The sequence below is a fragment of the Melospiza georgiana genome, chromosome 8 (assembly GCF_028018845.1).
Source record: "Melospiza georgiana isolate bMelGeo1 chromosome 8, bMelGeo1.pri, whole genome shotgun sequence".
NCBI classification, from domain to species: domain Eukaryota; kingdom Metazoa; phylum Chordata; class Aves; order Passeriformes; family Passerellidae; genus Melospiza; species Melospiza georgiana.
In genome coordinates, this window is record NC_080437.1 from 22,133,320 (window position 1) to 22,158,270 (window position 24,951).

A 24,951-nucleotide genomic window follows, 5' to 3' on the forward strand; every position below is an offset into this window, starting at 1 on the left:
ATGCTCTGGAATTCACCTTTCCTTTAGAAACCATGCTAAAGAAGAAAATTAAGCAGAGTTTCTTATTCTACCCAGTGATCCTTTAAATTTATGAAGTTTGCCTTCAAAGAGCATAACAGGTAAGTCTCAGTTTGAAAACACACTACATTAATGAAATTGGGTCAATGAATCCAGCAATAAACAACACCATTTTCCAAACACATACTACTTTTTGAAAACCAAAGGATATCCACTATCTCAAAACTTTTTACAAGGAAACTGACATGACTGTGGAAAGACATTTTTGCCCCATTAGTAAGTTCACATCATCACATACACAGAGCAACTGGAAGACATTTAAAAACCAGCAGCTATTCAGCCTGTAGTTATTAATACTTCAGATTAATTTTCCAACCATTTTTTATGCAAATAAAATTTTAATTACTGAACTATGTCTGGAAAGCTATTTTTGTAGGATACAGACTTCTCTAGATAAAGTCTTCTCAAATAAACTTCTATGCATCATTTATATTCTGGTTTAGCATTTCTTAATTTTTAGCTTTTCAGTCTGTTGAAACAAATAAAAAGTTTTTTCCAAGACTAAGGTAATTGTTTTAATCTTCAACTATTAAAGATAGAATCTAATTCTAAATTAAGCCTAATTAAAGTACAGCAAAGATTAAATAAAGATTAAATAAGCATTTAGATCAAATTATTTGTGGCTCACTGTAATCCCACCATGTAAGTGTTTAGCACAGTTTTCCAGTTTAATACCCAGGTCTGACACCTGTAGCCACCTACTCATGTTAATTTGGGTCACAAACTACTACCAAAGGATTAAATGTGTTTTCTTCCTCAATGCTGTAACAGTTAGAAGCTCACTTGCTTCATTATGTTAAAAGTAAGCTGGCCATGGCATTCTTCATTCCACTTGTCTGAATGCTAAATGGACTAAAGAATTTGGGGCACATGAAGGAATTTTGTTTCAAATTACTTTGCTGAAAAACTGAATGATCTCTCCTGCTAACAGCAGAACAATACATCATACCTCTTCCTGAGCATTTTCTACCAATGTTTTTGAGTCTGTGGCAGGCTGGTTGATGACAACATTTGCAACTTTTCTTCTTTTTTCTTCTGGCTCCCCATCAGTGCTATCATTGCTGAGAAGGAGCAAGTACATGTTTATGAACTCAAGGTATGCTTTAAGGCAAGTAATTACATCTACTGATGTCTTCAGATACAATAAAGTATGGCAAGAATACAAAACAAAGAGGCTTAGCACTGTGAAATATGCAAGTTAGCTGAGTTTATATGTAAAACCAAAAAATGCAGTGAGGAGACAGTAGAACGCTGTCCCAAATTCACAATCTGTCTCAGATTTATCCAAGAAACCCAGCAATTCCTAAATAAGATCAAGAATTTTGTTCATCATTCATTATGAACACAGTAGATACAATAATGTGCCAGTATAAACTACAGTGAAGAACACAGCACACATCAGAAAACTGTATCCTAAATTTTCAGTTGCTCATTTTCTTAGAATCCCCTGTTTTCATGCATTATTCTCAAGCCATATTTAATAACCACACATTTCAGCTGTAGCATTCCATTATGTCAAGATGCCTCTGAAGCTGGGTCCTCAACAAAGCTCTCCTGGGAACAAGCACTGCATGCAAACTTTCCACCATCAGCACAATTAGCACATAAGAGATTTAAGATGCAAAGACTGTAGGAAGTTTCTCAACAGATAAATCAAATCACAATCCCAGCTTAACAGAAATAAAAGGAAACCAGTTCACTATTATACCTCTTCTCATTAGCTTCCACTGCATCTCTGGATCTTTGCTTTGCAAATAGCTTAGCCATTCTTTTGGCTTTATTCTTTTGTCTATTGCTCATACCAGCTCGAAATTCTGAGTCAATTAACTCAGCAGCCTGAAGAGTCTGAAAGAAAAGTCATTCATTGTCAATTCTTCTTATGATGGAAGTCCTGAAAAATTCTCAAACCCACAATGCTCTCAACTTCCCCAACCCTCCATTTCAAACATTTCAGCAGTTTGACATGAAATAATACTAACAAGCAACTATGGGATGTAAGAACTGAGGAAGCCAAAGCACACCACATTAGATGCCAATCATCTTAGTTAAAACAGAAATACTGTAACCACAGAAGCTCAAATACAGCAAACCCACTGTATTATTTCTTGCAGTCAAATAGCCCAAGGTTTTACCTACAGGTTGTTTGTTTACTAGTAAAACCGGAGAAGGAGAATAGTCCAAATCTTCATCATTGAACAGATCCTCAGTATTCATTCCAATTGCAGCACCCATATCTAAGCCAAGTTTCTTTTGAAGCAGTTTCCTCTGTCGTGCTATCCTCTCTTTAGGATCAATTTCACCTTAAAAAGGGATTTTAAAAGAAGATGTGTCAGATTTCCAACTGGATATTTTACTGATGACTTGCTCAATGTACATAACAAAACCAAAATGTACAGGATTAAATTGCACTTGGCTAATACAATCTGCTAAGACAAATCACATTGATACCAGGAAGACCTCTTCTGCTACTGTAACTACACAAGTACTTCAACTGTGATTGAGCAAGGTTCATTTTGGAAATCAAAAGATGCCACCTCAAGAATGCCTGATGTTTCAACACTAACTATAGAACACCTAGGCTTCGGGAGCACCTACAATTGCTTTAAAAATACAAGATTTTAGCACCCAAGTAGAATAAAACCTCCAAGCAACCCACAACCTGTAGCTGGTAGGGCTGTCAGACTTCACTTCACATGCACAGTACAGAAACCAGCCAGAAGGAGTTGTTGTTTTGGTTTGTTGGTGTTGTGGTGGGATTTTTTTTTTCAATTACCAGCACAAACTTTTAAGTAGATGACCAATATTGATACAATTCTGGGGTGTACACCAGGTTGAGTAGTAACCAGTAGTTAATATTGTGTAGTTTTTTAAACTGCATTTAACTGACAAGCAAAGACAAGCAACTTCCATTCTTTAAAAAATATTTTTGCTTTTAACATAATCTCAGGAATAATTATCAAAGGCTGCTAATTCTAAAGATTAAGTTACATTATGTCCATTTATGTTGTCTACTTACTTGAAAAGGGAAGTTGCTATAGAACACAGAAGAGAAAGCAGACTGTACATTTTCTCATGAATAAAAAAAGCAGCAACTAAGGATTTTTGTTTCATTTTCTTATTTTTTGATATTGTATTTCTTATTTATTTTCACATAAACTTCAAGGATGAAATCATGTGACATTGGAATAAATATCAGGCTTCTATGAACTGAAGTGTTGGGTTTCATTAGATGAGGTGGAACTCGTACACCACTTTATTAATCTAGCTTAAAAGATGGCAAGCAATAAATTAGCAACCTGCCTGAAGAGACAGGACACTGCTCAAGTTTCAGCAGCCACATGCTCTGCTCCTTGCTGAGCTACTGATCTTCTGAGTACCCTGCACAGAACCCATCACACACAGGGAACAAAGGAATCAGGGCTACACAGTCAGATTCTTATCAAAAGCATCACTTAATTTGGTGCAGAAACTGGTAGATGGCCTGGAACTAAGAACAGGGAAGTACAGTAATAACAAAAAATAGCTTAGATTAAAATAATTCAGTGCCATTACACTGACAAACCAACTCTCAGCTAAAAAAAATACAGAAAAATGTTAGACAAGTCACTTGAAACAAAAAACATCACACAGGCACTGGTATTTGATCTTCCAACTTTGTCAGTCCTATCACAGTATTTTCCATGCAGTCTTTCTATACTTGAAACCTTCAAGCTTTTAAATAAGCCACATCCTACTTCTGTATGTGGGAACACTGTTCAGGTAAAGAACAAGCAGTGAAGTGCCTGCCCCTTCTAAAAATGTCTACAGAAATCTTTGATGCTTTCAGTTTTCCACCCCTTCTTCCCCACTGTATACACAGTAATACTGCTATGGAAAAAACCTAAACAAACAATACATCCCTCCTAAAAAACTGTGTTACGTGAGGAAGAAAATACAAACCACACATTGGGGAATAGGTTCTGCCATTATTTCCTGACATTCTGAGAATCTATGGGTGGCTAGAGTCATAATGCTGCCAAAACAAACTTTTTCAAATCACTAAGTTTTCTTGTCTGCAAGTAAAATCTAGATACCTGATTTATCATCTTGGACTTCAAATTCTGCCCCAGCAGATCCAAGAAGAGATGCACCATGTTTCAACAAGCGACAGATATCAAATCTGTCAAAGCGCAACCGGTCTGTGGAAGGTGAATCTTCATTGGGACTTTCTGAGCCTGATTCTAGGTAGGAAATAAAAATAATATTAAGGACAACATGATGAAATTTTTGTCCAAAATTCTGGCACAAGATTAAGGAAAAACAAGATATAATATCTCTCCTCCAAAGAATCAGCAGACATACAGCATTTTAATTCAAAGTATAAAGGCTCCATTTTCACAAAGACAAACTGAAATAGGTCACTAAATGTACCTGAAGAGAAAAAAAAAAGTTTTTCTCTTAATAAATTTAGCTTTTAAAATCTTGGACACTGACCTACAGCCCTTCTCTGTACACACAGGGCCAGCTTACAGTTTTGAACTGCACACAGCTCACAAACAGTATCACAAACACACCAACACTGCTGTGTGTCCCTACCAGCCAAGTATCCAAAGCTGCGAAGCTAGAGTGTGCCTAAACAGGTGTGGGAGAAAGGGCTGCTGATGCCCAGCTGTGAGCTCTTCTCAAACAGTACCTTTTTCTTAAGCACACAATAATCTTTTCAATTTCATTAACGATCTGATAGGCAGAGGTGTCAGAACTGGACAATTCATTTAAAAGGGTGCTGTACTCTAAGACTAACAGGTTACCCAACTTCCATGTACAAAGGGCATGCTAGAAGTAATCCCTGAACTAGACAAGTGAAATGAACTTCTCTCCTTGGTAATACAGAGTAGACAGTAGCAAAATTCCCACCTGTGGTAGAGGAGGTTGAAACTAGATGATCTTTAAGGTTTTTTCCAATTCAAACTATTCTATGATTCTATAACCAATTGATTAAGCATATGGATAAATATTACTCACTGGGAAAGAGAATTGCTCTGGAAAAAAACACCTTTTAATAACCTGATTATCAATGTCCTTAAAGAGCTGCCACAAGTGGATAGAGGGCATCCAGTGAACATAATACATTCAAAAACTTTTGGCAAAGATTCATATGAAAGAATAAATCAAAAGAACCAAGTTAGCACAGAGCTGGGGAGAACATCCTTTTACAAACTGAAAGGTAAAAATTAGTTCTGGAGTCCTCTGGGGCACCAATCCTTTCATTGATGGAAAAGACATTCACTAATGCACTCTTCTCCAAGCACACAGGTGACACCAAACTCTTTTGGGTAGCCTAAAGTCACAATGGCACTAAGGAATCCAAGGAGGACTCTCAGAACAGACTAATGGGCAAATAAGTACACAAGGTGTAAAATGAATAATCTAAACCATGCCTACACAACACAGCATTCAATAAAAATCTTGGAGGCATTTCTGACAGCTTTCTGTACTCATCTGTTTACTGAGCAGTGAAAGCCAGGGCAGACAAAGTACTGGGTCTCACCAGGAAGGACACTGATGGCAGGACAAAGCACATCATTTTGTCACTATGTGTAAATTTCAGTACTCTAGAGATGTAGGTAGACTGTGTGGAGTTCTGTGCATCTCATGGAGAACACAAGTAAGAGAAAGCACAGAGGAAAAAAAAAGTTACCTAAAAGACAAAGCAGCTTGTGAGGAAAGACTGAAGAGAATGCAAACCTTCAATATGAAGAGCAGTTGCTGGAGGAGAGCAAATATGATGGTTTACAAAAATAAGGACAATGGACAAGGAAAATGCAGAACTTGCTTGTCAAATTCAAAGCCAACAGAACTGGGAGGCACCAAGTGAAACAAATATGAGATCACCTCAAACAGATGTGAGTTTCATTGATGCTGTTTTAGGGTGTGTATGTGTCTGGTTTTAAACAAGTCGGTAAATTTCTGGAACCTGCACCACAAAGCTGTGAACACAGACAGTACCAATGGATTTGGACAAAATCATTTAGTCCATAATTCAACAATTAAGGAAACTAACATCCCTAACACGATGATTTCAGATGAAAAGAAACAGAACAGACAAGCAAACTGCCATCTCACCTTCCTCAGAAAGGTGCTCAGATTAAGGGAACAGAGAAGAAAAGAGTTTCTGCAAACTATCATGACAAAGTTGATTGGTTAAACATATTACCATTTTACAAGCTACTCCTTTTCTTTATAAAGGCTTTATGAGAGTACAAAGGACAAGAACAGGAATTCTGAAAGAAATAAAGGTCAGGAGCATCTAAAGCCAAAGAGGTTTACTTATAGTCCTACTTCACAGAATCATAGAATAGTCTGAGTTGCAAGGGACCCACAAGGATCATCGAGTGCAGCTCTTAAGTGAGTGGCCCAAATAGAGACTGAACCCCTGACCTTGGCATTATTAGCACCCTGCTCCAAACAACTTACGTGAAAATAAAACTTTACACTCATAAAAAACCAAATTACACAGATGCCTTGAAAAGTCTCATATCACAGATGGTTTGCATAAGACAAACAATGAGTTATACACAATGAGTTTAAGGAGCACCTTGTTTTGATCTTGGAGTTGGATTCCACTCAGGTACATTTTTCACTATTGCTTCGACAGCCTGGCCAGCCGCAATACGAGTATCCCAATTCGTGCTTCTTAAATACACTAACACCTTGAAGGAGAGATTAATAATAAGTATTTGCTCAAAATGTACTTCCAAAACAATCCATCAGCTGTTATGTTCTATTAAAACACAATTACTTTAATGCTATGACTTAATAAAACATTCAGAACAAAAATATAAAGGACAAAAAAAAAAAACAAACCAAGAAATGTCACCAGCCTTCTCTATATTGCTCACTGCTTAGCAGAACACTTGTCAGAGACAGACCTTAAGACTTTATATAAGATATATTTAGTCCAATCAGTTAAACTGAAACTTTATTTCCTCCAGGTACTGAACAAGGCTTGAGACATGTTTTTATTTTTTGGGTTGGTTGGTTTGTTGCTGTCTTTTTCTATAAGGAAGTGTTCAAAATTGATTAACAGACCTTAAAACCCTGAAGTAATTTAACCCAAGAAGAGATACAACATGGGTCACTTGAAGCAATATATGATCTTCTAAACTAATTTATCACTATGTCACACATCTGGAAAAACTATTTCTTCCTCTGAAAGCAGTTTGATATTTGTGATTCCTTGGCCACTCTGTTGATAGCATCAATTGTGGTGACAGCACCTGTTGCATAAGAACAGAACTGAGGTCACTGAGCCATCTCCACCTGTCAGAGATGGATTATTTTTGGTGGTTTTACTAGACTTGGTCAGACTGAAGTCTCAAGCTAATGGAAAACTCTTCCCAATTTCCTTTTAAAGACATGCAGCCTCTTTTTTAATGTTTTATCACACAAGTAATAACCTTTAAAGGCAAGTGAAAAAATCTTTGTAAGGCAGCAGAGCTTCTCTTTATAGAACAAGCTCTGAACTTACAGCAAATGCTGAATATCAATACTGAATGCTAAGTGAAACCTCACATAATCATTTCAGAAGCTGACAGAACAGTACCTTAAACAGAAGCAGCCCCTAATTTTCTTCATTCTCTTACTTTTGAAAAACCCAAGACCACAATGCATTTTCTTCTTCCCACAGAAGCACATCCCTTTAAACTAGTTTGATTCTCACCATTCAAGTACTAGGGAAAAACATATGCTTACTTTAGATAAGAGATTATTCAGTTCATGAGGATGCAGTTTCACTACTTCCCCAAGTTGCTGTGCAGCTGCTTTTCTTGTTACAGGTGTTGTCCCAGTGTCCAGTAAAATAAAGAGACGATCGAGCCTAAATGTGATTGACAAAACCTGAAAAGTTATGCTATTCATAGCTCAGTTGTCCATTTCTATTAATATTCCCCCACATTTTGCAGTTTATGTAACTCAAAGAGAAGAGATGTCTGTCTGAAGACTGTCAGTTGGCAGAGTGAATAATGTACTATTTTTCTAACACTAAGCATAGCTGTTTTAAAAGCACATTTAATTTGGCAACAAAAAAAGCAACAGTAAGAAAGGCTAGTTTAAAAAAATCTTCAGTTACAAGAAAAAATTAATTGCTCCTGTCTTTGTTCTGTGATAGAACATTTTCAATCTTGAAACAAATATGTTGTGAGTGATCATCAAATTCTATTTGATAGAAAAAGCAGAGGGCTCAGCTGCTCCTATTGCACATTATCACTTCTATTGACAACACAGCCTATTATCTGCAACACCAAACTCTGCCTCTCCAGGATGACAAATTTTTACTTTTCACATCTTTTCCCCCTAATTACCTGGAATACACAAAACCAAACCTCTTGTATTTACAGCTTGCAAGTCATCTGATGCTTCTGCTCTTCCCTCAAAATACAGGGATTTAACCAGCAGATCTGTTTCCACAGTAACTCTGTATTTAGTGAAAGACTCCAATCGTCTATTTGTAGAACAATTCATTTCTTCCTTGTTTAGTTACTGAATGAGAAATAAAGCCTGTCTTTATGTATATATTCACATAACAATCTAGATACTCAATCCATGACTGGAGTTTCAAGTATTCATTATTCCCTTACTATCAGTGGTTGATCAGAGCTCTCTAATGAGTGCCAAGTTTATGCTTTAGTTATTGGGCAGTATGAGGTTATTACTGAGTATCAATCTAGAACCTGTTCACACAGTGCAATAAAAATAGTTCACTCCAGCTTTACATAAAAGTACTCCTCCAAGAACTGCAGCAATACAAAACCAGACCTTGCACAGCAGTGAAGCTCACCTAGAACAGCCTGGCACAATAAAGATACAGGTATCCTGGACAACCTGTCTTCATAACCACACACCCTTGGTTTGAGCACACACAGGAAATAACAAATGCCTTGTCCCTGTTAGTCTGTTGCTACTAATTACATTTCATGTAAATTGCCTTTGACATTAGATCAAAAAATATAAAAAGAAAAAAAAAACCACCAAAACCTCTTTCCAACAACACTGGATTTTGTGTTTTCTTTGGCATGCTTAAACTGCACTTAATCCTGAGTTTATCTTAATGGGTTCACAATACGATAGGAATTGCAGTGCAGGGCCAAGGTAATACCAAAACCCAAATACTCTCATAACTGGGGGTATTAGATTAAGTATTCATTAGATTTAAAATAATTATAGCTTTTTAGACAATTCTGCTATCTGCCATCCCAGAAATAATTCTCTTCCTACTACTAAAATAGGTGAACTTATTTCAGTCTTTGTAGATTAAAACTAAAGTTTCAATTGCTATGATTTACTAGTTAGAAAGTTGTTTTAAAATCCCAAAAATTAAACCCTAGATATATGAAATCCAGCAATTTTGTCTGATCATACAGTCAAGGAGAAAAAAGCTTTACAGATCCAACACTTCTGAATCCCTGATAGTGGACTAGTCATGAGAAACATACCAGGTACCTCATTAGCTGTCAGTATTTTTTCTCCTGTACTTTTGGCACTAATAACCCAACCTGATTTGCAGCAGTCACTATTTTTCAATACAAAACACAGAGGCTTTGAGAAGAACCACTGTTTGCTCCAACTTGCCTGTTCTCACCCCTTTCATTCTTCTGCTCTCTGTGAAACTTTGGTGTTCCATACTCAGGTTTGCCATATAGTACCACAGTGCCTTCAATTATCAAATTATCTTTTTTTATCTCAAAATCAAGCACCATGTGTAACTGTGACCACTTCCCCAGCTAGAACTCTTCATGAGTCAAAACAGGAGGAAACCACTAAGTCAGCCTACCCTCAAAAACTCAACCTGAATTCCAGACGTAGTTACAACACTACATCTCCACTCCTAAAACCCACAACTTTCTGAAGCTGTGTTACCTGCAAAATACAGCTTGTTTTCTTGGAGTTTTCCTTAACCTACAGTGTGCTTGGTTTGGAATTTGTTATTTTAAACTGTCATCTGCTTAAGTTAAACACAAATGCAAACCAAACAAAAAAAATCTTTCACTTGTCTGACATCACTACAGGAAGGTTTCAGCTTTCAACTGCAGCAAAATACATGGAAACAGGATTAGCAAACACAGCCAACATCTGACTAACAGTAGTGCTGGTCACACTAATCATTCTCTTTTCCTCCCGCAGAAGGATGCAAAACTCCCAAACTGATATTTTGGAGCTATTAAGATTTTCAAAATGAGTGCTGGTGTTGCTGCAGCAGAGTATGGCAGAGCCTGAATTCTGCAAGAGTTGGAAGGGTAGCACTGAAAAAGTTGTCTGTGATCAGCAGTGCTAGTTGGTTTGTTTTTCAAATTAAAGCTTTCAGACTGAGTTTCATTAAGAATGGAAAAAAACCACTAAAAATTCCAAACTACTTAGTTTTGAGTACCTGCAGTTTAAAAAGGAAGTTCTGACAAGGTTTTCATTTTCAGAACAAACTAGCAGCCTCTGAACAAGTTACTAAAGCCAAAGAGAACCAAGTTTTCTAGTGGCATGTGGTTCTCTGCTTCTCATGCTAGACAGTGCTGTAAGCAGGGCACCACGTGCCTCACATCATTCCCAGAAGTGTGAAGCAGTGTGGTAGAGGGAGATGCTCTACAATGCAGATAAGGTTTTTAATTATTTTATTAAATCTGTCAACTCCATCCAAAAAATTGTTCTAAGCCTATGGAAGACAAAAACAAACAACAGAAACACAAGGAATACTTTGGGGAAAAAAAGATTAAAACAAAAAATGTTTATAAATTATTATGAAAAATAATTGTAAATTATTATGAAAATTGAAATACCAATGCATGCTAAAAATTAAAGATATCTCTGAAACTACTTCTGCTGCAACCAGAACTTAAAAATACCAAGTTCTTCACTTTTAATTCTTAAACAATGGTTCATATCCTTCTGTCATCCTCCAATCCCATGTTAACTACTTCTCATCAACGGGATAGCAACCATACACACCTTTGATATGAACTCACGCTGTGTGAGCAAGCACAAAACACTACCTGGCTCAAAGAGATCATTTCTTCCTCTCACTTTAGAAATTCAACATTTTTCTAGTCTCTGTTGAAGTGTATCAGCAAGACACAACTGAGAGCAACAACTCAAGGTTCTTATGACCAGCACTCCACTCAATTTTTTCTTGTAAGAAACACCTTTTACGCTGCGTCCATTAGAAATGTTTCTGACACAGACATCAATGCAGGTGCTTCAGAAGAAACATCACTATCATCTGAGATGCTTCACCTCCAGAAGAGTCACCACACCCAGGTGGGGGCACTCTCCAGGTACCACAGTGATTCCACCTCTGGTCACCAGTTTTGCACATTCAGCATTGAACCAGGCTAGACATGACCCTCACCCAGGCACAGGAGGCACATGCTGCAATGAATGACATGTTCTGTTCCTCATGCTGATCTGCAGATCTTTGCTGCTGCCCCAAACAGAGGGCTGATCTCCATTTGAAGGGGCAGTTGTCACACTATTTAAAGTGAACTTCATGGCACTCCTGAGGAAACAGGATGGCGTGGATTTGAGAGCCCTTCAGCTCCAGAGGCATTACAAAGCTAGTAGCTGCATAATTAATGTCAAGATACAGGTGTAAGCTACAGTCTCTTCAAAATGTTTGCTAAAGAACATACCTGCAGCTGCACTGTATAAAGATCCCAACTGTCCCAGTGTAAGTGTTCTGGCTGGACTGGGTGCCCACAGGACTTGAGATGATGAAACTTTCCATTTGTTGCTTTCAGTGAGTGAAGGCTTAAAAGGAACAGTGACCTGATCACTGCTGCCCATGAAACAATCTGTTTGGACTTTTACATCTCTGTGCCCCAGCATGTTAAACTGTCCTGAGAGTAATCTCTAATAGTAAAGGACATCTGGTAAGAACACCTTGCAACTACCTCTGCATATCCTCCAAGCCATGAAAATTGTGTGACTACAAAAAACCCTCAGTGGCATAGTCCCTGGAACAGTAATGTCAAGCTCTGCCTAGAGCTCTTTGAAAAGCTGCTAGCTAGCACCCATCAGAAGGCAAGGGAATCCTCTTAGGAGGTGATATTTCCAACATCCAGAAAACTTCCTCCCAGGCACTATTTCTTAATACAGAAATAGCCCAGACACCTTGAAAACATCCCTAAATTAAACTTTAGACTTGACAAGGGTGAAATTCAACCGAAGTTCTAATGGAGTCTGGCTTTTCTTGTTGACCTGACAGCCCTCTGCTGTCACTTCATCATTTGGTCAAATCCCAGCTTGGTCAGCTCTTAACACTCACTCACATGAACAGTTAAGTAATCAAATAAGCAACTTTCAAATATAGAATCAGCCAGTAAGAGGAAAAAAACCCACTCAACAGAATTCAGAACAAGACCCAGAAGTGCAATGATACACAAAGAATGGATTGTGATTTTACTTCTCCTAGGTGTGCAAACAGTTATGAAGGTGGGACTGTGGACAATGAAGAAATCTTGTTTCCTACACAGCAGCTGAAGTAACATCTGGAATGAAACAACAGCTCCAAGACCACACCGGGTCACAGTACCATACACTGCATATGGAATCCAACCAAATGCTAAAATTAGTATAATTGATTCCATATGGACTATGTATTTCATGAATGACCTACAACTTCATGCTGTACAAGTTTTACTTGTTAACTATTACATATGTATCTGCAACTAACAATGCACTCCAAAATGGGACCAATTACATTACAAAACCTGGGAGAGAGAATTGCAAGTTGAAGCAGCTGTCAGGACAGACTAACACAAGATGTGTATCAGTAAGCTACAAAGTGAACACCTCAGTGACTATTCAAATTCCATCTGCTGGAGCAGGTTGGCATTCTTATCAGCACACAATCCCGACTTTCAATTTTCAGTCCATTAGAAAAGTGTGTGTAAGAAACTGAGAGCTCTGTCTCATTTGGGCAGCAGGGCACATGCCAGCTCTGCTTCCCCCCTGCCCATGGCTGTATCAGCCCTCCCACAAAGAGCAGCACAGAAGGGCAGTCCCCTGTTCTGGTCCAAGTTAATCTCCACCAGCAAGGGAAGAGTTACATTATTCTTCCCCCCGTTTGAGTCTGAGCTCCCATAAGTACATTGGTTCTAGAACATCTATTCCAATGCTTTGGGCACAGGCCTTTAAGCAGCAGTGAACACATACTTGCTCAGGTTAACTCCTGCTTTTTATGCAAGAGCAGCCATGAAGTAATAGCTTCCACAGAAGCTAAAAGCTGAATTCTTCACAGAGAAAGTCTGTGATAACCTCAAAAAGATTTCTAAAAGGTATGCAGTGCACATAAGAGATTTTGGATGCAGTATTCAATTTGAAATTTTCCAACAGTAATGATGCCAGCCAGTGCAGCCACTTGTTCTTGGGAAGTCACAGCCCCACACTTCAAAAGCTGAGAGCAATACATGGGGCCTGCTTAGGTCACAAGAGCTTTACTCTCACAGTCTTTTGACATTATTTGTTTTAAAATAAAAACTAGGTTCCTAATCTACATATTACAAGTCATACAGAAATTCAAGTAAACAAAACCACTGGAAACTCTAGAAAACAGTATTAATCTTACACAGATCAAATCAAGAATGGGTTGCAAGAGCAGCAAATAATGCTCTCAATATTTCTGTAAGGAACTGTCTTGAATACACCCTGAAGAGGTTGCCTTCAAGGTATTTCAGGGAGAACTTAAAGGATACACCAACTAAAATAAAATTGTTTACTCTTAATGTACCTTAAGAGTACATTAAGAGTAAACAATTTTATTTTAGTTGGTGTATCCTTTAAGTTCTAATTTTAGACTAATTAGACTCCCAATTTTAAAACATTTACATTTTAAAAGTACATTGGTTCTCCCTCATACTGCAAAGGCACTCAAAACAGGAGAAAGGCACTAACACCTTGGTGCTAGAATAACATGAGGCGCCTTTGAACACATTGAGAAACTGGGAAAGTTTTATTAGATACTGAAAGACTATCACCATTTTATTACCTACTGCAACTCTACTATCCTGAGTAATCTATGAGTTGTCATCCTCTTAGAAGTACTACTTTCCCTTCTGAAGTATGTCAAAAGATCACTGGTGAGCCACTGCAATTGTTCACTTGGATTATGCACTTTGTAGGAATGAAGCTGAACCAAAACTTTTCACTTCCTTTTTTCTTTCTCAGTTCCACTATCAAAAACATTGGAATATTTTTTATTAGCTATGCAAACATTATACCACTTCATCTGTAAGATAATGTTAAGTGACAGAAGCTAAGGCCTACCACATGACACATTCACAGAAGGAATACCAACCTTCCCACCCACCTATCCCTGCTTCTGGAGGATTGTGTTCATCAGTCTCCCCAGCATAAACTACCAAAGAGATGAACATGTACAGTGCAAAGATTCTGCAACATCTTTTGGGATGAGGTATCTACTGTTTCACTTTATGTCTGTTTTCTAGAGCATCAACACAGATGCTTTATAGAAGGAGGTCTTCAACCCATGTAACATCAAATGCAGAATTAAATACCAGACTTTTTTTCAATAGGTTACAATTAGTTACAATTACTTTTAAGATGACCTTACTAATAGCAAAGCTGCAATTTCTCAATCTAATATGAAGGTATTTCAAAGCATTCACTATGTTTTTTTGGATCTCCCTCAACAGATTAGAGTTTTGAGAAAGGTTTCCAACTGACAAAAAAGCAAAAACTAAAATTTCTGGGAAAACAACCACCTGATATTTTATTGGTTTAAGAATGTAAAACTACTCCAACCCTCACTTCCAAAAAAAAGATATTTTTAAAATAGCTGCTCCAATATAGAACTATGCCTAATGAAATGATTGTTAATAGTAATGCCTGGTATGCAGTCCACAAGGTCTGTGGGCTTTTCAGAAAGATTAAATTGAGTCAGCCTCTTCCTCACTCTCCAAACTTGTATAGGTACAGAGGCATTCAACAATGAAATATTACAGTAGTCCATAAAAGTAACTGTAACTACCTAGAGGAAAAGTGGAATTAGAACAGATGATGGACCAACTAAACTGAACAAAAAATAGATATGTGGTTTATTACAAGTGCACAAACAATTATTTGTAATATGTCTGAAAGGAAAGGACCTCTGAAGCTCAATGTTCTGAAGTAAAAGGTGAAGAAAGGTTTCTTTATTTACAAAAGCAGCACTGACACTGTATCGGTGCTCCTATGGTCCAGCAGCAGAAAGGAAACTCAACTTATCAGGAGCTGCTGTCTAACTTCAAAGGGAGAGAGACAGACAAAATTTACACATTATCATTTCTTACAATTACAGAAACATTGGTGCACACCAGGAATAGCCAAGATGTTCCAGCACTGTGAAACATGTATTCTTTTACCTAAGTTACACGTGAAGCTCAAACGACTCTGAATCGACTCACCAGTATTACAGCACCTCTGCTGACGTTCAGTACCTTGTGCTCAGTTGTGCAACATTCGGATACTACAACTATCATCTGAAGCAATATAGAACAATCCTAACACACCAACTTTCAATGCTTCACGTTGAATCTTAGAATGAGGCACATCTAGTTTTACTTTCAGTTCCCAAAAGGTGTTAAGTAAATCTCTGTACTGCTGCTTTCCACTAAAGCAGCCTTGGTAACTGAAATGGAAAGCAGCCTTTAGAGCAGCCACAGCCTCAGCACACAGTGAAAAGCTCTATCTTGATATTCCTGTTAGCCCCCATATCACATGTACATTAGCAAAGTTGGTTAAGCAGACTGATCAGACCTAATGTAATCAGACAACTCCTCTACTTTACATGATGACTTATTTTAACGTACACGGTAATCTTGTTACAGCAATCCTCACTACTTCCACGTTCTTATGGACAGATTTGGGGGATGAGAAAAAGCCACAACAAACACATAACAAGTTGACAAAAAATAAGAGTAGAATAAAACAAAGGGATACTCTGTAGAAACCACAAAGCTTAAAATAAAACACCTGCTACTAGAAGTCCCTAAAAGGTGCATTGCTGCCATTATTTTTGATGAAGAATGGGTTTCCATTATAAATGTGCACACCTTTACCTTGCTACATAGAATCGCAAACTTATTCACACAGAGCTACTGAAACAGAATTTACTTTTGTGATAGCACTTTGGAAGTACAGATACTATAACACGTGAGTTGGAGCTAATCTATCACAAGCTTAATTTGGATTTATAGTTTCCTTTCAATTATCCTGTTCGGAAGCTTAACCCGCCCGTTTCACACACACACAAAAAAAAAAAAAAAAAAAAAAAAAAAAGAAAAACAACCCCAGGAATTTGTGCTCAGCATTTTTTATAAAACAGCGCTGTTAAGACACACCTCTGTATCTGTGAATGCTTTAAACGCTGGCACACCCCAGAGCACATGTGTGCAAGCAGATACTGCCCAACATTTTGAGGCAGAGCCAGAATCCACGGATCACTTTTCTCCATGAAAGCCTATTTTATTTTGGTTACTTTACAACTGAGGGCTCTGAAACGCAAAAACAGTTCCTTGCCAGTTTTTGGGACTCGATATCCTAATTTCCTACTCCCTAGCAGTTTAACCACCCTAGGAAAGACTGGCCAACAAAACGAAGGTGTCGAATTCGGGAGGAAGCCCGAGACGCCCCAGGCAGAGCTCCTGCGGGCCGAGGGAGGAGGGGGCACGGGAGTCACCGCAGGGCAGGATACAAACCCAGGCTCCAGAGCACGCAGCCACCCCCAGACCCCGGCGGGGCGGCCTTGCCGAGGTCTCCGCGGGCTCCCGAAGCCAAAGGAGACGGAACGCGGGCACCCCTCCTCCCCCCCCCCCCCCAGCACGAGGCCACACGGAGAGCCGGGAGCGCGGGTCGCCGCTGTCGGCCCTACTTCCCCCATTCTTCCCAGCTCCCACCGACCTGGAGACGGCCATGACCGCCCGGAGCCGGGCCGGGCTGACGGCGGGCGGCGGGACGGGGGGGCCGGGGTGCTGCCCCGGCGGAGGGCGCTGGGCCTCGCTCGGGCCTGGGGCGCCGCACCCGGCCTCGGCCCCGCCGGCGATCCGCGGGCAGCGGCTGAGCGCGGCAGAGGCCGGCGGCGGTCGGAGTGTCGCTCCCCCGGGCGGGGTGGCGGCGGCGTGGGCGGCAGCGGCGAAGGACCCTCGGAGCGCGGGTTAAAGCCTCGATTCCCCCATCACCGGGGCGAAGCCCAATGCCTGGTTTTATATGAGCAGCCATCTTGTATTTATTCCCTTCCTCCATGAGAGCCGCTTCCTGATTGGCAAGAGCGCCCAGCCGCAGCCAATGGCGGGAGCGCTTCTAAGAGCAAGGAGGGCGGGAGCGCGCAGCGCCCGCACTGAGCAGGATCGGCCATGGAGCCCGCCGGGCCGGCTGGGGGGGACGCTGGCCTGTGCCGGGGCGTTCCATCTGCAGGGCGATGGAGGGGGGCAAGCTCCAAGGAGAGCACCCCAGTCCCGAACCCCGAGGGGAGAACAGGTCGCGAGAACGCGGAGTAAACGCTTTCCCTTCCATGTCCACTGGGTGGTGGCCCCTCTGCCCCACGAACAGGGGGGGACAGCGCGGTCGGTATTCGCCGAACCAACGCCGCACCTCCCTCTTGCCGAGGTCCGCCGTGCATCGACCATGCCCGGTGCTGCGGCGCGAAGTCGCTGCCCGTGGGACTACAACTCCCGGCATGCCCTGCGCTGTGGCCGGCCTCGGTCGCGCGGCCCCGCCGTCCTTGCGGGCGGGTGGGCGCCGTTCTGGAGCCCCCGCAGTGAGGGGCGGCTGTGGCACTGCGGGCTGGTACCGCAGAGGGGCCATGGCACACGAGGGTGGCAACACCCCAGGGTTATTAAACGTCGCCGGCCACGCCAGGCAACGACGGGACGGCTGGTCCGGCTCTGTGAGGGGCCACGTTCTTTCCCGCTCTCTGCCGTCGCCCCGGCTGGGACAGCGGCTCGTCCTCCCTCCCAGCCGGGCGGGCCCCGGGCGATGCTGAAGGATCCTGGAATCCCGCCCGGCAGTGCCCCTTGTTCCCGGCAGGCACACCAGGCTCCCAAGTGCTCGCTATCAGCTTCCATCAGATCCAGATTAAGAAATTAGCCTTCGACTAATCATTTAAATTAATGGTCCCAGACTGGTACATAAAGTTAGCTGACGCAGGTAACCTTTCATGTGATAAATTGGAAACAAAATAATAGATTTTTTTTTTCTTCCTGTGATGGCATGAACTTGGATAAACACATGAATTTGCATAGTGCTGTATGATAAAGTTTTCCTCTGAAGCCCATTGTGCTGTGCATGTTTCACACCCAACCCTTCTCCAGGGATTTCTGCTCGCCCAGCCTTTCTGGTTGGTCTCCCTCTCCCCTGAGAGTTAACTCTTCATGTATGGGCTCACTCATTCCGTTCCCACGAGCACATATTCCAAACAGACATTCTACTGCTGTGTGCATTATCACTGTCTTTTGACAGTTCTTTCAGGACACTGGGATAATGCTTCAATCTGCCCTTCTCCATGCAGGTCCCGCCTAGACTTCAGCCTTTCCTAAAGTATGCTCGGGGTGCTGCTTTCCTGCCTGTCTCTTCTGTCCTTTGGTGGGAGCACGGTGGCAGCTGGAAACTGGCATTGAAGTGGCCCCAAACACTGGCAATGAGAGTCAGCCTGAGGCCTCTGAGCACAGAGTGTGGCCAGAGCAAAGCACAGACCTGTTTTGCAGTGGTGTTCGTGGATTTTGTCACACTGCTACGCTCAATGACCCAGGTAATGCCTTTTGCTTGTCATGGTTCTGATGCAGTAACTACCTTCAAATAGCTCAATATACCTTCTGTAGCTGAATACACACAAAAAGTACAGTGGATTTAGCTGGAGGCCAAAGGCCTCTCACCAGAGTACTCCATAAACTCCCCACACCTTCCTTTCTGCCATCCCATACCCTCGTTGCAGGTGCACCTGCCTGGGTCCCTGCCCATGATCCCAGGCACATGCCTGCCCCTGTTCTCTGTGTGTACATGTTTGATTTAGCTGTGCATGGGAGGGAAGCAGGGAATTGGGGCAGGGAGTAGCAAGGAACAGACTGAGGGTGGAGATATTTTCCTGGTATGTTTGATGCTGTTGACATGGATGTATAGCAAACATCCCTGATAGTATATCCGTGTTTGTTTAGCCAGGAATCAGCAGCCATCCTGTCATCTGTGGCTGTTATTGAAATGATCCTCAGGTGATGTTTCCAATTCTAACATCCTATTTCCTCTAAGGTTCTTTAGAAACAGTTTTAATAGCAGTCAAGGCAGAGGGCACATCAAACATGAAATAAAGTTTGTTTTGAACAGCTCCTACCTGATAAAAATAAATGCAGGGAAGATATTGGTGGTGGGTCACATGCACTGAGTACTTATTGAAATTATGATAAACTGCACTTCCAGCAAAACAATCTGCAAAAGACAGAAAGAATGATCTGTTATAGCAGGCATTCTGGACAAACACAATTCATTCAAGTATCACATCATATATATTTGTATTTTGATGTGACATTTATGTAAAGCACATCATTCACTTGTATCTTCTGCTCAATCCTTTCCCTAAACCCTATGAAAACTAATTCTTCTTTGTCCATGCATCTGTTCAGTGCCTCTATAAGTCACACCAATTTTGTTTGCAATTTTTATTGACCTATTTTTCAAGGAGTACCTATACATTTCCTTCCCTCTTCTGTTAAAAGAACCCCCCCTGAAAATCTGTTGTGTGCCAGTATACTCTCTCCAACCTGCTCCTAAATTAAATAAAACTCAATAATTTCACTCCTTTAGTATGTTTTAATCAGTACTTCCTGCATTCATCTCAACTGTTTTTATTTTCCTTTCTTCCTCCTGCCAGCTGTGTTCCCCTGCAGACTCTTATTGCTTGGGCTGCAGATTCCCAGTGACAGCAGCTCAGGTATGGGCCCTGTTGGCTGCCAGAGCCCAGGCAGAATGTGGTGCAGCCTCCAAGAGCTCCAGCTGTGCAAACAGCAGATGACAGAGGCACCATTTTTCAGGTGGAATCCCCCTGATTAGACCTGACATAACATAATCTTTTACATGTTCTGGAATTTTAGAAGACTAACTTCCAATTAGTTTTTTGTGTCCTGAAGATTTGTAGATTTGTATTGCTCTGGATCACACCAGCCTCTCTGTACTGGTAGGTATAACATTTGCTGCCTTCTGGTCTGATAAAAAAATATTATTATTTTCATAATAGCTTACATGTATCTTCGTGTCTATGTTACTTGATATCCAAATTCCCTTGGAAATCTTGCCAGAAGACAAGCTAGTCTTAGAAGCTTGTCCCTGCCATTTCTGGGAGATACATTTCTGCAGAATGAACTGATGCAGGTAAACTGTGCAGGTTCTTTCCAACAAAAATACTTTCTGTTCTGAGGTCTGCAAACTAACTAGATATCTTGTAGACTATTTCTAACATTTAAACTTTAAAATTCTTGTTTGTTTTTATATATTTAACTGCTTTTTCTTCAAGTATTATTTAATCTTCCTTGTTCTTATTTGACATTTTATCGCTGTAGGTTAGGCCCTTCTTTAGCAGTGTTGTTAAAATCAGAGTTCTGATTGCTGAAGGATTTTTTTTCTTGAGTAATCTCTTTTCTCTTGCTAGATAATAGTGTCTCTTGCTATTCTGCTTGATTTTTATTTAAAGGTGTATTTATTTTTTCACTAGTTTCCATGCCAACTCTCACGGCTTTTAATTGTCTTATTTTTATTCCAAGGAGTTTTTTTAGTAGCGGCACAACCTTCTCAAAAGCCTCTTAATAGAAAGTCATATTGTTCATGGCCTTCCTTTTAAGTTCTTCACAGTAAGTGCTGGTGGCTGGATGCTGACTGACAGCTCAGATACCAAGGAAGTGCTGGATTCTGAGACAAACCAGGGCAAAGCATTGCCACCCACAACATGATGGGCTTCAGTTTCTCAACATCAAACAGGATTGCAATAACCACTGGGTAGTGAAAATCACCAACATCTAAAAGATTCCCAATGTCACCAGAGCTGTGTAATTATCTCATTAGATTTCATTACCTCTGATCATATTTTACATTGCCAATTTTAGACAATTTTCCCGAGTGAGAGGCTCATGATATGGCAGAGAGGGAAAACTTGTGTTTCTTTTCTTGTGGATTTCTGCTCTCAGGAATTTTATCTCATGAGGTGGCACAGACTTGTTCAGAAGTGTTGCTTCTTGCTCATCTCCATTTTAAAGAGATATTCTGTACAACTGATCAACCTTGTTGTACAAGGTTGTACAACCACCTTGTTTTTGGTAGCCATGGACTATAATTTCTTCAGCATTTAGTTCCATGATCATGAACTTCCCATTTTCTAACTCAGCTCTACTTTCCACCCTATCTTATAACACACGGAGACATAAATTACTGATACCCTTTGGAAATCTTTTATATACAAAAACTGTAAGTTTCTTAGTTTTGTCTAGCAGTTATCTGTGCTATCCTAAGTTAAATAAATATTTTATAGTTTGGGTAGTTTATTGTTCCTGTGGTATTTTTAGGAAACGGTGTTATCTATGCATTGCATACTGTTGGTCTTTTTTTCAAACAAGCTGTTATGTTTACATTTAAAGCCTCCCTGTTTGACCCCTCTGTGCATGGAACTGCACCACTTCCTATGTCAAGAAAGTAACTAAAGTAAATTTACATTCAGTAAATAAACTTAATACTTCATTATTAAAGGATTAACAGTAATAACTTCCATGGACAATTGCATCTTTATATATACCTGCTCTTTCACTGACATTTATGATAGCAGAGATCTCCATTTATACATAGAAATATATATATTTATATATATTTAATGTTTATCATATGCATACACCTACATTTATACATAGATATGCATGCATATATACACCCATATAAAAATGAATTTAGTATTTCATATCCAGAAAGAAAACTGAAGGGGAGAAAAGCTCATGTCAAGTATCTAATTGGGCTTGTTTGGATCAAGGTAACAGACACAAAGGAGCCAGTCAGACACAAAGAGAAAGGGAAATAATGAGGTCAAACTCTTCCTATAAGTCTGCAGGTCTTTCTACGTAGCCCCGTGGAAAAATGCAACATGAAAATAACATGACAGAAACAACTAGAGTCCTTTTACTAAGTTTTTCTATTATCTAAAGTTGTGTGCTTTAAGGGCTTTTTTCTTTATTTAATTTCAGTAGTCTGATTGTTCTTTATTTTTTCATGACCTAATGCAAGAGGGACATTAGTCTGTGCAGTTAAAAAAAAAAAGTGCATATAATTCCAGTGTGCACAAACTGAATACAAAGAGCATAAATAGAAAAGCACCTCTGTCATCAGGGACATAAGGATTCAGAAGCACACTATAATGCTGAATAAACAAGGCCAGAGGTTTCACATCTAGTCCAGCTCTTTCCAAAAGCTGTTGCTTTTCAAAGATAAAAAAGAAAGCTAATCTGTGGCCATCATCACAAGTTCTGCAGCAGTTAATGAGTTTAAATTAGATTTAAAAACAAGTCTGGTGCACATACCCTTTGCTCTTTATATATTTTAACTCCTATATTTAAGTGACAGAAAGCAATAACTATTTTTCTTTTACTTTAATTTGCAAATATTGTTTCTCAGAATATTTTTTAGGCCTATAAAAGATTGCCAGCATGTTGTGTGAATATCATAATTTACCATTTACTGTATACCAGAATTGCTACTGAATATCTACAACATGATAACAGGATGGGACCACCCTATTTTTCATCTGAAGTCTGCAGACAAGGATCACTCAGGTCTTGGATATACTCATTTTTATTTCTTTTAAACTTACTGTGTACACCTCAAAGATGGACTGAGATAAACAGATATTAATGATATCTCTTTTCTTCTCCTGAAAGAGTTAATCTTGTTTTATGGATTTTTGTTTGGTAGTATAGCTCTGAAAGTAAAAACTTCTTTCTGTTTATGTTAGAGGAGGCCCTTTGAAGAACTACATGGGGAACATCCTCATCTGTAACAACTTTATCAGACTTATCTATGTTGAGGGTTCTTTCATCTTCCTTTGTGGAACATTCAGTCCTGAGTGTTCCTCATAAAGGAATAAATGTCTCTTGCTTTCAGTATGTATTGTATTGTCCTGCTTGTACTTCTTAGAGAGTTACTTCAGATTTGTTTGTTACACTTTAACTAATTTATAACTGTAAGTTTTGTGTGATGGGTACAGTAATAGCAACATTATAGTGTGTTTTTATGCTGTCCTGAAAGAGTGAGATAAAATAGGTATGTACCTGTAATAGACAAATGGAATTTAATTCATGGATTCCTGATACCCAGTAGAAACTGAGCTTGTTTTCAATGTGGAATAGGTTTGTGGAGTAGTTACTTACTTGATTGTCTGAAATTCTCATTGGATTCTACAGGGAATATCATCAGGATATTATACTACACATAGACTAGATTTAAGGCTTAGAGAGAAGCCTTAATTAGTTTTAAGATCCCACATGACTTTACTTTAGGATTAGAGGTCTGAGTGCTCCTGTATTTTTTGATAACTGTTATTTACATCAGCTCACACAGAGCCACATGCACAGCTCAGAAGACCCAGATAAGAAGTTGCCAGGAACTGCTCCTCCAGCATGTGTCCTCTTTTTATACCCACTAATCCTTCACCAGCTTTTTACACATGCACCTTTTGCACCTTGCTTCCCTCACAATGGTGACTCTCTCCCCCTGACACTTGCATTTTCATTTTCCCTCCTTCATTTTTCTTTTTTAAAACAATTCTTTTCCTGTCCTTTCCCCACAAACCCTGCATTGTCTTCTCATCTCAGGAGGACAAAGAATCAAGTTGTTTCCTCACCTGGTTCATTTTTGTCATCTGTTTTTCTGGCTCTCCACAAGAGGAAGAAAGGGAGCTGCTGGTTTGGTAATTGCTGTCCACTGGAACCAGTAAGGCACAGTCTGCTGACAACTGGAGCAAGTAACAGCCTGGAGAGGAAACAAGCTCTGTGGTTGGTGACAGCTTGGAAGCTATTGCTTTTAGTTTGCACACACATTTTAAATAAACTGCTCTTCACAGCAGCCAAGGACTCCTATCTCCTTGCTAAACCCCACATGGGGGATACCTTCCTTCTTAGCACTGAGCAGCTTCTTAGGCCACAAATGACCTTTGGGTGCCTGCATTTCTGGATGCTTCACATAAGAATTCTTTCTTTTAAGAAAGAATTGATCTTTGAGAAGATGCTGCTCTGGTCACTGAACTCAGCACACTGGTTGAGCAGTGCCCCCCAGATCAGATGGGTAACATCACTCATCATTCTTGCACACACAAAGAGAAAGCCTGCAGCTTGCTAGCAGCTACTTCAGAGCAAATAAACAGGGAAGGATCCCAATTACACTTGTGGCTTCTTGTAGGTCATTTACCTTTTGCCTCAGCTGAGAGAAAAAAAAATCACATGCAAACCTTTCTAGCCCTTTTATAGGTAACCTTGTTCTTCACACAGGAAACTGAATGCTGTACACATTCAGTTAGATTACTACATATAAATTTAGTTTTATCCTTGTGTTCTGGTTTCCTGTTGGAGCTGACCTCTTCTTTTCCCAAGCCATTCTTGGGAATCAGCCTTCTACACAAAGCTCATGTGAATTTTCAGGGTTTTCCAGGAATCACCTGAACACTTCCTAACTCAGGATGATCACAGCTCAGGGCAAGCTGGCATGAAGGCTTCACCATCTGATAAAAATCCTATGAAAACATGACATCAGGACAGCAACAGAAAAGTTTTCTGAGAGTTGAGTTCAACATTTCTATATATTAGAACTGTTACAACTTCTTTAAATAATTTCATGTTCAGT

General features: G+C 40.0%; 1 protein-coding gene across 1 annotated transcript in view; it reads right to left on the reverse strand.

Annotated features, from left to right (window-relative positions):
* Positions 1–17,074, reverse strand: part of BTAF1 (B-TFIID TATA-box binding protein associated factor 1) — a 42,029-nt gene extending 24,955 nt beyond the window's left edge. Inside the window, exons 1-7 of the mRNA XM_058029264.1 lie at positions 16,999–17,074; positions 7,810–7,933; positions 6,653–6,767; positions 4,152–4,298; positions 2,215–2,378; positions 1,787–1,923; positions 1,028–1,139 (exon numbers count right to left, since the gene is read on the reverse strand). Of these exons, the coding sequence (XP_057885247.1) occupies positions 1,028–1,139; positions 1,787–1,923; positions 2,215–2,378; positions 4,152–4,298; positions 6,653–6,767; positions 7,810–7,933; positions 16,999–17,012 (813 nt within the window). The 5' untranslated portion in view covers positions 17,013–17,074. The remainder of the gene's footprint in view (positions 1–1,027; positions 1,140–1,786; positions 1,924–2,214; positions 2,379–4,151; positions 4,299–6,652; positions 6,768–7,809; positions 7,934–16,998) is intronic.
* Between the last annotated feature and the right edge of the window lie 7,877 nt (positions 17,075–24,951).